Source organism: Siniperca chuatsi, linkage group LG9 (assembly GCF_020085105.1).
Source record: "Siniperca chuatsi isolate FFG_IHB_CAS linkage group LG9, ASM2008510v1, whole genome shotgun sequence".
Classification (NCBI taxonomy): domain Eukaryota; kingdom Metazoa; phylum Chordata; class Actinopteri; order Centrarchiformes; family Sinipercidae; genus Siniperca; species Siniperca chuatsi.
The window spans coordinates 1,218,669-1,233,931 of NC_058050.1; the positions used below are offsets into that span (position 1 = coordinate 1,218,669).

Consider the following 15,263-nt stretch of genomic DNA (forward strand, 5'->3'; position numbering starts at 1 on the left):
GGAAGAGGACGGCAGAGGAAGAGGGAACTAGGAGCCTAAAAGAAACTTTCAGAAGAGAGAAAGAGCAACATGTTGGTCCCAGCGGAAGGAGAAAGACTCCGTAATATTTCCATTTCCTGCTGTTTGCTTCTTCTCTGCTTCACAGGGAAATATTGTACTTCACTCTACTGCATTTATCTGACAGCTTGTTGCTGGTTACTTTGCAGATTCGTGAGGTATGTGATCAACAAACACAGTCCGATGCATTATTTTAGATTAGGGTGGAGGAAAGGAGGGCGGAGGTGGAAGAAGCACTCAGATCTTTTACTTCAGTAAAAGTACCAGAAATACTCTGCTACAAGTAAAAGTCCTTCATTCAAAGTTTTACTTAAGTTAAAGTACAAAAGTATCAGCATCAACAGTACTCATTATGCAGAATAATATATATTATATTACTGGATTATAATTATTGATTAATGTGTTTGTCACTTTAATGTTGCAGCTGGTGAAGGTGGAGCTCATTTTAATGACTTTTTTTACTGCTGGGTAACTTAATCAGTAATAATACGTCATCATTTATTATATTTTGTATTAATTATTTGAATCTGCAAAGTAACTAAAGCTGTCAGATTAACGTAGTGAATACATTTCCCATGTGGTGAAGGAGGAAACGGCTCACTCGTCTGTGTGCGTGTTGTGCTAAACCTCATTCTGCGTCGCTCTTTTCAAACGGCCGTTAACTTGTTTTGAAGCGGGAACTCTTCATGTGTCGAGTGTCATCTGGCTAAATGTTATCTGGCTTTCATTCGGCGGCAGGATTCCCCAGAGTCTGGGACGCCGAGCGAGGGGAGTCTGAGCGCCGTCTGGCAGGAAATGTCAGGTTAGTCAGGCAGCTCAGAGCTACATAATTGGTTCCTCTACAGCCTTTTAAAACACAAGAGCAGCACCGAGAAAAAGGTTTTAATGCCCTAAAGTGTTTAAAACAGGGAGGAAACATGTATAAATAGTGCAATGATGGGACAAAAATATGGGACAAAAAATAGGAAAAGATCCAATTTTTCACGTTAAAATGAACCTGATACTGTCTGCAATGTCTTAAAATGTCACTTTTTCAGCAGTGAAGGTGTTCGGGGCCTAATTAGCCTCCGAATACGATGATGACTCATAATTAAATGCTAATCCCACTGTCTCCTGTTTCCTAATCAGGCTCACTGACAGCGTGTTGAGACATGGATGAAAACAACAAGCTGGACATCTGACAGTCCGTCACCATTAAAGGTAACGAGGTTTCATTAAGGATTTTAATATCAAGACTGTTTTTTTTTTTGTCTTATTGATGAAGCATCTCAGGATCCCTCCTACATGTGGGAATCGTGCTGAGAGTAAAACTCGGAGTAGAAACACTGAGAGTTACAGATGAAGCTTCAGTGCCAACCTTCGGCGGGAGGAGGACGACTCCCGAGACAGAGTGAGACGTCGCTGTTTTATCACTCAGACGCCGAGTGGAAGTGATAACGACGTGTTGTAGTTTTCTGGCAGCTGCGGTTTGAAATATTAAACTGTGGTAAAGCAGAGAAAATTTGAAAAGCAGAGAATAGCCCCACTTTTTCAGTACTGAAGATATATACATACATGCATGCAAAAATATGAGGGTTTTGTCCTGTTTCCTGTTTTATTTTGTAGTGTTCTCCTCTCCTCGTGTGTCTTGTGGTTTTACTTCCTGTCTTTGTTTGCTTTCCCTCCAGTTTAGATTGTTGGCCCCGCCCTGATTAATTGCACCTGTGTCTCGTTGCCCCACCTCAGTGTATTTAGTCCGGGTTTTCTCCTTTGTTCGGTGTCAGTTCGTTGTCATGATCATTTGCATCAGCAGTGGTTTGTGGTTTAAATGTCAGGTGTCCCAGCCTTGTTTCCTGCGCTTCTCCTGAGTCTCTTGGATTTATTTCTGCATTTGCTTGGACCTCGCCTGGACTTTTGGATTTCGTCTATCGCCTGCTCCTTGTCTGATTTGTTTGCTTGTCTCGGACTGCCCTCCTGATTTGGACCTCTGCCTGCCTGACTACACGTGTAAGCCTTTCCACGCAATAAATGAATGAACTGCATCTGCTCTGCCTCTAAGTCTGCATTTGGGTCCTATTCCCTGCTCCCTTGCGTGACATTCACACGACAATGATGACAAAATTAATTGAAACTCATTTATATTTACAAATATACTAGCTTACATGTAAATTAAAGGTAATTTGACTCTGCGTTGATGTGATCCTGTCAGCCTGTCCAACCACATCACTTTACAGCCTCTAATAATTAATAATAGTGCTGCATCTTGCACACACAGCAACACTGCTGAAGCCTAATCTTCTCCTCCACTGTCCTATTCACAGTTAAACTACACCCCTTTTATGTTCCTATAGGGGAGAAAAAAATGTTATTTCTGTAATGCCATGCAGTTTTGGGAAATGCATCATAACAATATGAACATATCACTCAAATATTATAGCCCTGCTTGTTTTGCAATTAATTAAAAATAACAATTTTCTAGATATAAGACCCTATAATACAGTTTTTAGGACCCTCATCGTGTTTGTTGTCATCTCCAACAAATTTGATGGTAATCTGTCTGGTTAAAAGCTATTGAGATATTTTGCTTCTGTTGTGAACGAGGGATGAACTGATGGACCGCATCGCAGAAAAGTTGTTTATTGTTATTTTGTTAAGTGAAATGGGTTTTTATTTTTAAAGAAATGTTTTTTACAATGAGGCAGATCATTTCACAGGATCAACAGCGACGTAGAGCTGGGTGTCATCTGCAAAGCAATGAACATCGTGACTGTGGCTGGTGACCCCTAGTGGTGACATATTAAGACTGAAGAGCAGTTTGTTTTTTTTTTTTTTAAATTGAATCTAATTAAATAAAACACCTCCCATATTGTCATTGCTAACGTTTTCAGCTGCAAGAAACCCATGTCGGAATAAAGTGTTTTAATGTCGGTCAGTCACCTTGCACTGGTTCAGAATGACAATCCCAGAGTTCTTGTAATTCTTCTTCTTGACTTTGTATTTGGGATTTATGCACGGCCACTGCACCTGAAAACACACAAACAAACGGCTAATTATTTTCAGGTCGTCTGCCTCTATAAACTAAATATAGAGGAACAAACGTTCACATTTCACTGGACAGAGATAATTCAACCTTCATTCCCATTTCAACATATAGTAGTTAGGATAGCAATTTGCTCACATGAAATGAAAATAATACAAAACCTCAGGACGTCACATACAGTAACTACACTGACACATAAACAAGTAGTGAAACAGAATGACTACAGTCAAACAATAAAGCCTTTATGAATAACAGAATATTAAATACAGTTTATTTAATCCTTTTATTTAGTCTCATTGAGATTAAAATCTCTTTTTCAAGAAAGACCTGTGCACAAGAAAACAGTATTAACATGGACATAAACAAGTAGCATTCAAAGTGCTCAAGTATGATATTTTAAATCTTTAAAATGAGAGATTTTAATTCCATTTGTGAGGAGCTCAGTATTTAAAAAGGGGAGACATGATCGGGTTAAGATTAGAGCTGCAGTATGTTTGAACACACGGTACAGCTAAATCAAACAAGCATTCCCATAGTGATGCTATCAGCACCACAAACCCACTACGACGTATTCTACACTTGCACATGCTCTGTTTCTTCACCCTCGTTTCTGCACGTTCAGCAGCTCTCACCTGCATGCTAGCAAAGTGGGCTAAGCTAATCCTGAACCAGAACAGTTGAGATATTTGATGCATTGAGCCAAACTGGCGAAGCAGATGCAGCCCTAATATTAGCAGAGTAAGTTTATAATGGGCACCTGCATGAATATGATGAATACAACGGATGAATGAATGTTTACAGACACAGAGAGAGCAGCTAAACACCAACCAGCTGCTGTTTCACACTAATTACTCCTCAGTGTGTGTGTACACAGGACTGACTGAAACTCATGATTCTGTGTAACAGCAGCTCATTTGTGTGTGTTTCTGTCTCACAGTGATAAGCTGTCTCTGCTCGTGGTGTCGTGATGGTACTGATGATGGGAAACAAACAACCTAGCAACCAAGCAGCCGCGTCCAATTACCTGTCTCAGGTGATTTCAAATCAAAAAGCCTCTGATCTCTGATCAGGTAGGTGGGGGGAAGGACATGAGTCATGACCATGGATGTATAATAAGACCTGGATACGACGACGACGCTCAGCCTTGCTTCCAATTTTGCCCAGTGGCCACTCATGGTACTGCAGCGTAAAATTTGCAAAAAGCATTTTCCCCGTAGGCCGCCATTATAAAAGAGATGTCTGTAAAACTGTTGACGGGACGCCTCCGAGCGGGAGCTCGCGGCAGGGCTAGCGGGAGAAACACTACTGCACATATTCAGTGGGCCGCATACCCCCGGAAATAAACCCAGAAGCTAGAAACCTTTTTGGCGTATGTGCCAACCGACTGAATAGGCGCCATCTTTGGGTCCGTTATCCAGGTCTTATTATACATCCATGGTCACGACCTCGGACCTGTTGGCTTTAGCCTCAGTCTGTTAGCATGATGTCACGACCTGGGACCTGTTGGCTTTAGCCTCAGTCTGTTAGCATGATGTCACGACCTGGGACCTGTTGGCTTTAGCCTCAGTCTGTTAGCATGATGTCACGACCTCGGACCTGTTGGCTTTAGCCTCAGTCTGTTAGCATGATGTCACGACCTGGGACCTGTTGGCTTTAGCCTCAGTCTGTTAGCATGATGTCACGACCTCGGACCTGTTGGCTTTAGCCTCAGTCTGTTAGCATGATGTCACGACCTGGGACCTGTTGGCTTTAGCCTCAGTCTGTTAGCATGATGTCACGACCTGGGACCTGTTGGCTTTAGCCTCAGTCTGTTAGCATGATGTCACGACCTGGGACCTGTTGGCTTTAGCCTCAGTCTGTTAGCATGATGTCACGACCTGGGACCTGTTGGCTTTAGCCTCAGTCTGTTAGCATGATGTCACGACCTGGGACCTGTTGGCTTTAGCCTCAGTCTGTTAGCATGATGTCACGACCTGGGACCTGTTGGCTTTAGCCTCAGTCTGTTAGCATGATGTCACGACCTCGGACCTGTTGGCTTTAGCCTCAGTCTGTTAGCATGATGTCACGACCTGGGACCTGTTGGCTTTAGCCTCAGTCTGTTAGCATGATGTCACGACCTGGGACCTGTTGGCTTTAGCCTCAGTCTGTTAGCATGATGTCACGACCTCGGACCTGTTGGCTTTAGCCTCAGTCTGTTAGCATGATGTCACGACCTGGGACCTGTTGGCTTTAGCCTCAGTCTGTTAGCATGATGTCACGACCTGGGACCTGTTGGCTTTAGCCTCAGTCTGTTAGCATGATGTCACGACCTGGGACCTGTTGGCTTTAGCCTCAGTCTGTTAGCATGATGTCACGACCTGGGACCTGTTGGCTTTAGCCTCAGTCTGTTAGCATGATGTCACGACCTGGGACCTGTTGGCTTTAGCCTCAGTCTGTTAGCATGATGTCACGACCTGGGACCTGTTGGCTTTAGCCTCAGTCTGTTAGCATGATGTCACGACCTGGGACCTGTTGGCTTTAGCCTCAGTCTGTTAGCATGATGTCACGACCTGGGACCTGTTGGCTTTAGCCTCAGTCTGTTAGCATGATGTCACGACCTGGGACCTGTTGGCTTTAGCCTCAGTCTGTTAGCATGATGTCACGACCTGGGACCTGTTGGCTTTAGCCTCAGTCTGTTAGCATGATGTCACGACCTGGGACCTGTTGGCTTTAGCCTCAGTCTGTTTGCATGATGTCACGACCTCGGACCTGTTGGCTTTAGCCTCAGTCTGTTAGCATGATGTCGCGACCTCGGACCTGTTGGCTTTAGCCTCAGTCTGTTAGCATGATGTCACGACCTCGGACCTGTTGGCTTTAGCCTCAGTCTGTTAGCATGATGTCACGACCTCGGACCTGTTGGCTTTAGCCTCAGTCTGTTAGCATGATGTCGTGACCTCGGACCTGTTGGCTTTAGCCTCAGTCTGTTAGCATGATGTCACGACCTCGGACCTGTTGGCTTTAGCCTCAGTCTGTTTGCATGATGTCGCGACCTCGGACCTGTTGGCTTTAGCCTCAGTCTGTTAGCATGATGTCGCGACCTCGGACCTGTTGGCTTTAGCCTCAGTCTGTTAGCATGATGTCGCGACCTCGGACCTGTTGGCTTTAGCCTCAGTCTGTTAGCATGATGTCGTGACCTCGGACCTGTTAGAGTCTCTATAGAGTTATGAAGTGGGAGGGGCCACTAGTTCTGGAAGTGTTACTGTACTGTTAGAAACTCAGGACTTTCACATATGATGTAAAAACCATATTTGCTGAATACAATACCCATGAGCCTCAGCTGCCGTAGCCATGGAGAAGAATCCAGTCAGAATGGGGGCGAATTCAAAACGCAGTTGTTACAAAACGTGACACCATAGTTGTTGAATTCAACCAAAGTTGACCTCAAAGTTAAACGTTAACTCTCTCAACAGCGTAATGTTTACCTTCCATCCACAGAATTTTAAACACTGTGATTGGGTGTTTCTAGCCGAAATGCACCTTGGGAATCGTAGTTAACTTATCAACGTCCCAGCATCACATAATTTTCAAACCTACCAGATCTGTGATTGTGCTTGGTACAAACTTATCAGGCCTGGAATTTAGTTTGAATAATTATATGTAAACTCATAATCACGATATTGGTCAGAAAAATCGCAATTTTCCCCAAATCATTCAGCCTCCTGAACTCTGCCTGCGGAGGAAACAGAGGTTCAGCTGACGACAACCCTTCAGCTGCCCAAACAGGCCTGCAGAGGATTCACTCTGACTCTACATGTAACCATGGAGACCAGGTTCAGACTCTAATCGTGTCTGAATGGATGGATGGAGGATGGATTGGATGGATGGAGGCTTCAGCTCTGAGGGATTCTTGTTTCTGTGTCGCTGGTCGGGAGCCGACTGTCAGCTGAGGAAGGGGGGCCAATAAATAAAACCTGAACAGAAGAAGAAGAAGGCGGCGGCGGCGGGGGGGGCGGCGTCCCCCGATGGGACTCGACTGACTGCTCTCATTGTTTCCTGAGAAGGAGGGTAAAACAGTTCTCCTCCTCTGCTGGAAAACAGCAGGGATGAAAAGACCTTTCCGTCCAATCAGGTGCCTTCAGTGGAGTGAAAGTCAGGAGCCTCCATCCAGATCTGACCGTGTGGTTCATAAACCCATTCAGGACACACAATCTACAGATCTGTATTTATATATTTTTTTAATTGTTTTAACTTGTGCTACGCTTTTCTTTCCTATTTCCTATGTGTTTCACTGCTGTGCAACCAACAGCCCTCTGAGGATAATTGATTTGATTGATTGCAGCCTCTAAGATTAGTGAAACCTACAAAGAATCGACATCTGAAACATTATTTTTAGTCTTACAGTCATCGAGGAGCAGCTGTTGACACACTGAAGATGGGGGCACAGATTTAAAGAAGGGGGGTACATTTGTAAAATTTGTAAAAAAAAAAAAAAAAAATGTGTTATGACTCCATTTTAAAGCCCTGGTTCTTGGTGATAACGTCAAATCAACAACTTTGAATATTCTAATATGAAATAATATCAATAAATAGCTGCTATTTGTAACTCCAAATAGCCTACAGGCCAAGGCAGATTGGCAGACAGTGGTCCCTGGACAGAGACATGTAAAAGGCCCCCCCACCCCTCCATCAGAGGACAGTGTTTCCCCTATATGCATTCAACAGCAGCGCAGTGCCACAGCTAAATGATTAGCACCGCTGCTTTATAAAAATCTGCCCAAACACAATGAACTTGGTATCTCTACTTTAAGCAGCCAGAGTCGGGGACGAGCGAGGATTATAAATCAAACGCCCCCAGACATTGCCACCATTTAGCGGTCTGTTATTGGTCGTTCAAAAGCGCAGGTGGCGGCAACGAAGGCTCCGCTGCCGGTCTCGCTACCTACCAATTACAACGAAGTTAAGCGAAGACGTAGAGTCCACGCGGAACAGCTCAAAGGTAGGCCGCTCCTCTTCATCGAAGGGGAAGTCTGTTATTTAGCTGACTGCATAGTCAGAGAGATAGAACGTATGCATGTATGTATGCATGCATGCATGCATGCATTACGTTCGCTGTCTAAGTTCCCCCGCTTGTGGGCGTAATGGGGGTGGTAGAAATATCCGTAGCAAATGTCGGATCAAATCCGCGGTTTATTAATGAATGTAACAGCAGGCCTATGCCTCAGTGGTGTGGGGTTTTACTAGGCTTTGTTTTCTGATTAACGTTAGCTAAACTAAACTTGTTTGTAACGCGGCAACAGCTGATAGGTAAATAGGTAACACTAACATCAATAATCTCCACCAATTTCCTCCAAGCGTGACTCTTCCTGTCACTACTGTTGTGTTGGAGGAGACAGGTTTAGATTTGACACGATGTGATTTGATTCGACGTTGTTTGTATTGTATTATATGTTCAATAAAAGTGTATATTTTAAGTCTTGAAGCATTTTATTAAACGTAATTCGACATCTACAACTGTATAAAAATGTGTCTAAAGCCCTTCTCGCGTCAGCGGACGCACGAAATATCTTCCAGCGGCGCAAAATAAAAGTCACGCACCTCGGCAGCGCTGCTGAAACGAACCCTAGAGGGAACCCTGGAGCCTGCGTCTTGTCTCTGTGGTCGTTTTGCATCTTAAAATGGGAAAATAGCAGATCATGAAGAGAGAAACAGCTCCGATCATTTCAGCTAGATGATGAATCAGAATACAAATCAAATCTAAACTTGGTGGTGAGGTTACACCTGAGCTGAATCTGTTCTTTGTCCCGGTATAAACCTGAGATCAGTGCTGTGCGAGTTCATACTTCACAAGAGCTCAAAGTTCAGTTCACACAGATTAAAATGAACTATTTCACGTTCGTTTCTTCCGTTTCTTTCCTTTACGAAATGCTGTGAGTTTGACTCGGCTGCTGGCTCGTGGTCTGACCCTTTAATGATTTCTTGCGATCGTCGTTCACTCGCAGATATTTCCCAAGACCGGCCGGATGCTTCAGCTCCGTGTGTCGTTTCGAAAATCTGTGACCCAAAACGCCGACATGCCCGGGAGCCGAAAAACACGGTGCGTTCACGTTCGTTAGTTGCAAACGGATACGTTCAGTTCACCGTTCACCAAAAATATGATACTTCACACAGTCGATTGTTTAGTTTTTATCCACCTCCTCAGCTGCGTAGCGACGTTCACTCTGCCTAATGTGGCTAACGTTAGCTTGACAGCATCCAGCTAGCCAGGCCTTACTGGTGGACCAGCTACGAGAGGCCACTGCTTCCCTTTCTCGCTAACCTGCTGTCTGACTGCAGGTCAGGTTGATCTGGCCGATAAAATAATCGCCCTTTTCGGATCCGATTTGAGGACGCTGATTGGCTAAATTTTATGATTTTCTGTTTTGTTTTTTTTGTGGCTCGGGGAGGGCGGCGCCCTCTATTGGTTGAGGAGAGCGTCCGGAGAGTGGAGATCGATAACTTTGTCCTGAATCCACGTGACAGTAAAATACATGATGCACCACCTTCAGTGCTTCGTGTCTGACTGTTTTCAGCCTCTGTGTCCACCAGAAGACGGATAAGTTTAGTTTTTTTACCAAAGTGAAGCAGGCGAGGCGCTCTGAGCGTGGACGGGTTAATGAAAACTGTTGTGTCGTTTTATCAGACAGTCACAGGTGATTATAGTGAAAATATTCAACGCCTCGTCGCTGATAACGAGTCAGATGAGAGAGAGGAATGCAACAGTCTCACAGTGTGTTGTCGTCTGCAGGGATTTTCCAGAGAAAACACACAAGCTGAGCGTTTGGAAACAGAACGGCGTTAATGGACGGACGGGGAGAACTTTAATTAGCTGCCTCCTGTCTGTCCCACGGCTCTTCTTTTCCACAGCTGTGTCTTCATTAGCTCTGCCTCCAGCGTCCAGGGTGATTACATCACGTCTGTCTAAATAAACCCTCGGGCGTTACGGCTCCGGGGGCGCGTTTTTAAAGAGCGGTCACGCTGCTAATTGGCATTTCCATTGGAATCCTGGAGCTGCAGGACCCGACGGAGATCAGGTTGTTTCCGCTTAGACCTGAAAGGGGTCGAAGTCTGCTGCTAACTGTGGTTTGTAGCCACGTTAGCGACGCAGCTTGAGGTGAGGTAGTGCCGGTCAGTGCTCCGAGCTTTCACTGCTACTGACGTTTTAGCTCTCGGTTGTTTTCTTTCCCAAAGAGGCAACGCGGCGAGGCTAGGAGTCTACAGCCATGCTAGCGGTACTAAATGCTGACTCTCTGACGAGAAACAGGACGTTTCACTTTTCATGACTCCAACAAATATTAGCATTAATAAAAAGCTTTTTTTTTTTTTTGAGAAGAGATTTAAATGATTGTCACTGATTCTGCAGCTATTGATACACGAACTGATTGGTTCATCTCGCTGTCAATCGACGTATCAACCGCCTCCTCGCTGCATGTTGTCATAGCGATCCGAGCAACATGTGAGCGTCCCTTCTGGTGGCGTCCCCTTCTCTCTGACGGGAAACGAGGCTGTACAGAGTTAGATGCCTGTTATTTACTGGTTACGATGCTTTAGTGAACTGTTCACAGTCTAGGTGTTCTGTAATCAGATCTCATGTCTGACGACATCAAATGCATTTCAGAGCGCCTTTTTCTAAGCAAACCTAAATTCTACGTGTTTATATAATCCATCGTACATCTTGAACGCAGCTAATGTCCCAACAAACTTTTTGTCATTTTCAAACAGTCCTGGTCACTCTGAAAAAGAAAATCCTGACGTGAAGCTACTGAGAGACGTTTTTGGAGGCTGGTAACTGGAAGTAGAACAAAAGTGAATGAAATGTTGGTGATAAAAATAAATGAGCGCAGTGTGAAGTCGTCCTCTCTTCAAAATGTGTCTCCGCATGAGCAGCAGCTAATCGTGTGTGTGTTTCTAACCGGAAAACTGCAGCCTACCTGTCTCCCATCGATGGCTCCTCTCATCTCTTTGAACGTGGCCTCGAATTCGCCGATGTAGTCGTGTTTCCCGTTTGAGTCCCAGTCCCACACGGTGCACTGAGAGGACAAAAAAACAGAAACACTTCACTGAGCGGTGAAAAATAAACTGCTGAGGTTTTTTTTTTCAGCAGTTCACATAAAGCTTTAAAGATAGTTTTCTGTTTTGTCTCTAAGACGTTTGTGTCCTGTCGTTGCAGATGAAGATCTGTTTTGCTAAAATAAACCCTCCGTTCATTAACTGTCTCTGTTTGGAGGTTTTGCCTTGACATTAATACAGACGACTGAACTTCAACTTTAAAGGTTCTGTATATGAGATTTTGAAAATGAATACAGCAGCAAACATCTGTTTGCCATGTAAAGATATAGTGGAGTGATGGCGTCCTGAGCAGAGGATGACGTCACCCCCCCCTCCGTGTGTGTGTGGTCGTCACAGCGTCTCTGCGCGTTGTTCTGGTTTCTGTTTCTTTTCTCATCTAACTCTGTGAATTAAGGATTTATTTCGACCAAACCAGAGATGGTGACTGTTGGAACAGTGGAAAGACTGTTTATTTCGTTTCTGTCCAGTTTGAATGAAGTGTGTTTTTATGATGATCTGCAAGGTAAAATTACAGTTTTTTTCAATGGAGTCTGGTGGGCCGTAGCAACCTTTTTGTTTTGGTCTGAGATGCTGATGCTCTGGTGCGACATTTAGTGGCAGTGAACGCCGCTTACAGCTCCTTTAACTTGATTGCGCCTGAGGGGAAATTTGTCTTGCAGCCAGGTGAAAACATAGAGCACGCAGAGACTTAGGCACACACACTAACGTACATAAAAAGTGATAAAATACATAAAACAGGAATCGCCAAAAACAACATCAGCCACCAAAAGTCGCAGCTGGTTCAGCAAATTCAGACAAGGAATAAATTCAGCTTGTTGCTGAGCTGTAAACTGTAAATGGTCAAAAGTGTGTGGACGGGTGAACACATGTGACTGTGACACCATGTTCATTAATGTGCTGCTCTAACAGCGTCCACTCTTCCACCAGATGTTTGAACCAGCTGCAGGGATTTGTTCCCATTCAGACACAAGAGCGTTAGTGATGTCAGGTGTGTCCACACACTTTTGGCCATATAGTGTAATTTATTAACGGACCCATGCATTTTAAATTCTGCCTTCAGACTGATGTGAAGAAGCCCAGTGAATCTGCTGAGAGCTGAACTTGTGCACAGACTGTACTGACTCGGTTTGTTCACAGCAGCATCTAGTGGACGTTAGGGGAACTGCAGCGAGACGCGCTTCCGCTCTGACTCCGACGCTCAGCTCTGGAGGCTGCTGATTGGCTGAAACTGACTGCGGTTTGTGGATATTGGCATATTGTAAATATGAAGTAGCGGTGAATCAATTTAACTGGAGGATTCGACGTAAAACGAGCACAAAAAAACATTGGCACTCCCCAGTCTCTCCTGGGCGGGGCTCGGTTTATCCCTGTGGGGGGTGACGATGTCAGATATAAATGCTGTACGTATCCACATACCTACATCCACGTAATAATCCTTCCCACGTGAGTTGACTGACTGAAATCTGCAGATCTTTTGTGTAACAACATGAAGGAGCAGATGTTCTTCATGCTTCATCAGTAGAGATTCTGCTTTTTAAACAAACCTCATGTTTACATCCTATTGTGCGTGCATAAGATTAAAAAAAAAACACATCATCTTTCGGGACCTTGAAGGCTCCATAATTTAACATTTTGCATAGTGAGTACTTTAACTTTTGATACTTTAGTTCCATTTTACTGGTAATACAACTAATATGTACTTTTACTCAAGATGTTGTAGGAAACGTTCAAAGGAAACTAGTGATGCTGCTTATATTTTCAGTTATATTTTAACTACAGAACAAGTTGCTTTACTCATTTTCCAGCAGAGAAACATCCCCCGTTTTGACCGAATCCTCTGTCTTTCCAACAAGAAACGTTAATAAACGCTCTGTTTGATAGTTCATCCTTGTTTCCGTCTGAAATGTCCAGAAAACTGTGCAGCATGTGAACTAAAGTGGGAAAAACAGAACTGTACTGTGACACTTACAAAACATTCTTAGTACTGAAATGAAAATTCAGACTCACTCTTGATAAGACCTGAAATAAAAATGAAGACGTGTGTAAACGTAGCACTTGTGGCGTTAACTGAAGTCCCGCTGGTCCACGTGAGTCCTCCCACTGGACGCAGCGGGGCGGCTCGACTGGCAGCACCGGGACCGTGACGAGCAGCGGGAGGACCGAATCCAGGACAGTTTGACAGAGTTCAGGAATCAGAGGACGTGAACAAGAACGCCGTCTCAGAGCGAGAGAGGAAGACCACGATCTCATGAATTTATGCGCACACACACACACACACGCCTCATGTTCCACTTCTCAACAGTCTGGTGATTTTGTGTTTTCATATATTCATGCAGGAGTTTCAGTGAGCAAGTGGGCCATTTACTGTGTGTGTGTGTGTGCGCGCATGTGTGTGTGCGTGCATGTGTGTGTGTGCGTGTGTCATAAATCATAAATCCTGCACTGTGAGGCAGAGAAGCAAAATGTGGGGGGTTTTTTCAACAAAATATCTCCTTTATATTTTCCATAAATTTCCATAAATCCCTGAATGCAACGCGGAGAAGCCGACACATGAACATATGATTCTGCCGCCTGTAGGTGGCGCTACAACGCGTTTATGGTTTCACTCCTGTAACGCTGCAGAACCGGAGACGTCGTCCATTATTCCACGCATTCTTCTTCCTGGTCGAATCCTGCCGCCTACATTACCCACAATGCAACCGGTCCGCCGACAGCTGGGCGGGAGATTGGGGTGTGTTGTTGCTGGTAGCGGCTAATGTAGCCTGGGTCCGTGTACGTTTTGATAGTTTGTTTTTTTCGTTTGAACCAAAAAACGAAGAAACACAAAGCTGTTTTTAACATTCAGTGGCGTTAATAGACCTCAAATTATGAATTAACATAAATCATTTATTTATTTGTTTGTTTTTAACGTTACCCATGTGCTTGTGTTACAGAATGGCCGCTATCTGCTTGGCTTTTATTTTGATATATTGACTTTCTTGCTTTTCTTATTTCTTGAAAAAAAGGAATTTGCAAAAAAAAAAAAAAAAAACTAAATTGGGCCGTTATGTGAATTTGTTTTTGTTGTTTTTCATTTTTGGATTCAGACAACAAAAAAACGGCTTGGTTTTTCCATTTTTTTTGGAAACTTCTGTTTCTTCATTTTTTGGTCCAAACGGAAAAACAAACTGTGGAAACGTCCGCGGACCCAGCAGAGCCGTTTATCCTTCCTGTTGTACGTACATAGAAACCAAGATGGCAGAATTAATAGCCTAATTAATTATATGTGGAAAACGTCTGCATTCCCAGACAGTGCTGTCTAAAGCAGTGGTTCTCAAAGTGGGGCCCGGGGACCCCCAGGGGTCCTTGTGGGACTTCCTGTGGGCCCCCAGTAAAATGGCGGAACATTTTAATTTACTATTATTTCACTGACTAGAAGTTAGCCCAATGGGAGCGTCACGCCGTCTCACCTCCTGCGGCCAGAGGAAGCGTCTTGGACGGGCATCGTTAATCGTTAAAAACCAGAATGGGAAATAATGTTTTTAAATGACAGCTGAAATGGAATTAAGACAAAAAGAGACTGGAGCTCACCGAGTGGTTTGCAGCCTAACGTTTGGACACAACTGAGTCTTCATCAGAGTCAACGTGGACACGTGGCACGCCTAGAACAGGCGTGCCATTGGTTCAGCAGGATTTCAAATCTATCGGATGACGGATCCGAGTGCCACAGCCGCGCTCTATCAGCACGTCAGGCGCGTCGTACTGCACCCATCGGGACCACGGGGACGTTTGAGCGCGTAGACGTCGCGTGTGCCGCTGCAGCTTATGGTGTGTTTGGATGTGTAAAGTGTTAGTGACATAGTTTTAGTAATAAATGTTTTAATAACTGATGGCTATTTAAAATGAACGTGTTTCTTAGTGAGCACCGGTGTAACGGCAGGTTTGACGCTTGGCCTATTTATGATGTTCAGAGCTAAAGGAAACGTGAAGCACTCTTTAAACAGTAAAGCCCCGATACTGTGAGCTCCTTCCTCCTTCCTCCTCCGTCCTCTCTGAGCTGCTGACAGGGGGCCCAACCCGTGGCCCTCGGACTGACTGAAGGGCCGCCGGGCCGAAAACACAG

At 44.5% G+C, this 15,263-nt stretch overlaps 1 protein-coding gene and 1 long non-coding RNA gene across 2 annotated transcripts in view; one reads left to right on the forward strand and one right to left on the reverse strand.

Annotated features, from left to right (window-relative positions):
• The window catches only part of cpne4a (copine IVa), a 93,433-nt gene that overhangs the window by 26,231 nt on the left and 51,939 nt on the right, over positions 1-15,263 (reverse strand). The window contains exons 8-9 of the mRNA XM_044206872.1: positions 11,023-11,121; positions 2,974-3,060 (exon numbers count right to left, since the gene is read on the reverse strand). Of these exons, the coding sequence (XP_044062807.1) occupies positions 2,974-3,060; positions 11,023-11,121 (186 nt within the window). The remainder of the gene's footprint in view (positions 1-2,973; positions 3,061-11,022; positions 11,122-15,263) is intronic.
• On the forward strand, positions 1,746-8,562 carry LOC122881110. Its single transcript, XR_006379101.1, has 3 exons — positions 1,746-2,043; positions 4,014-4,146; positions 6,771-8,562. It is a non-coding gene; the product is annotated as an uncharacterized LOC122881110 (long non-coding RNA).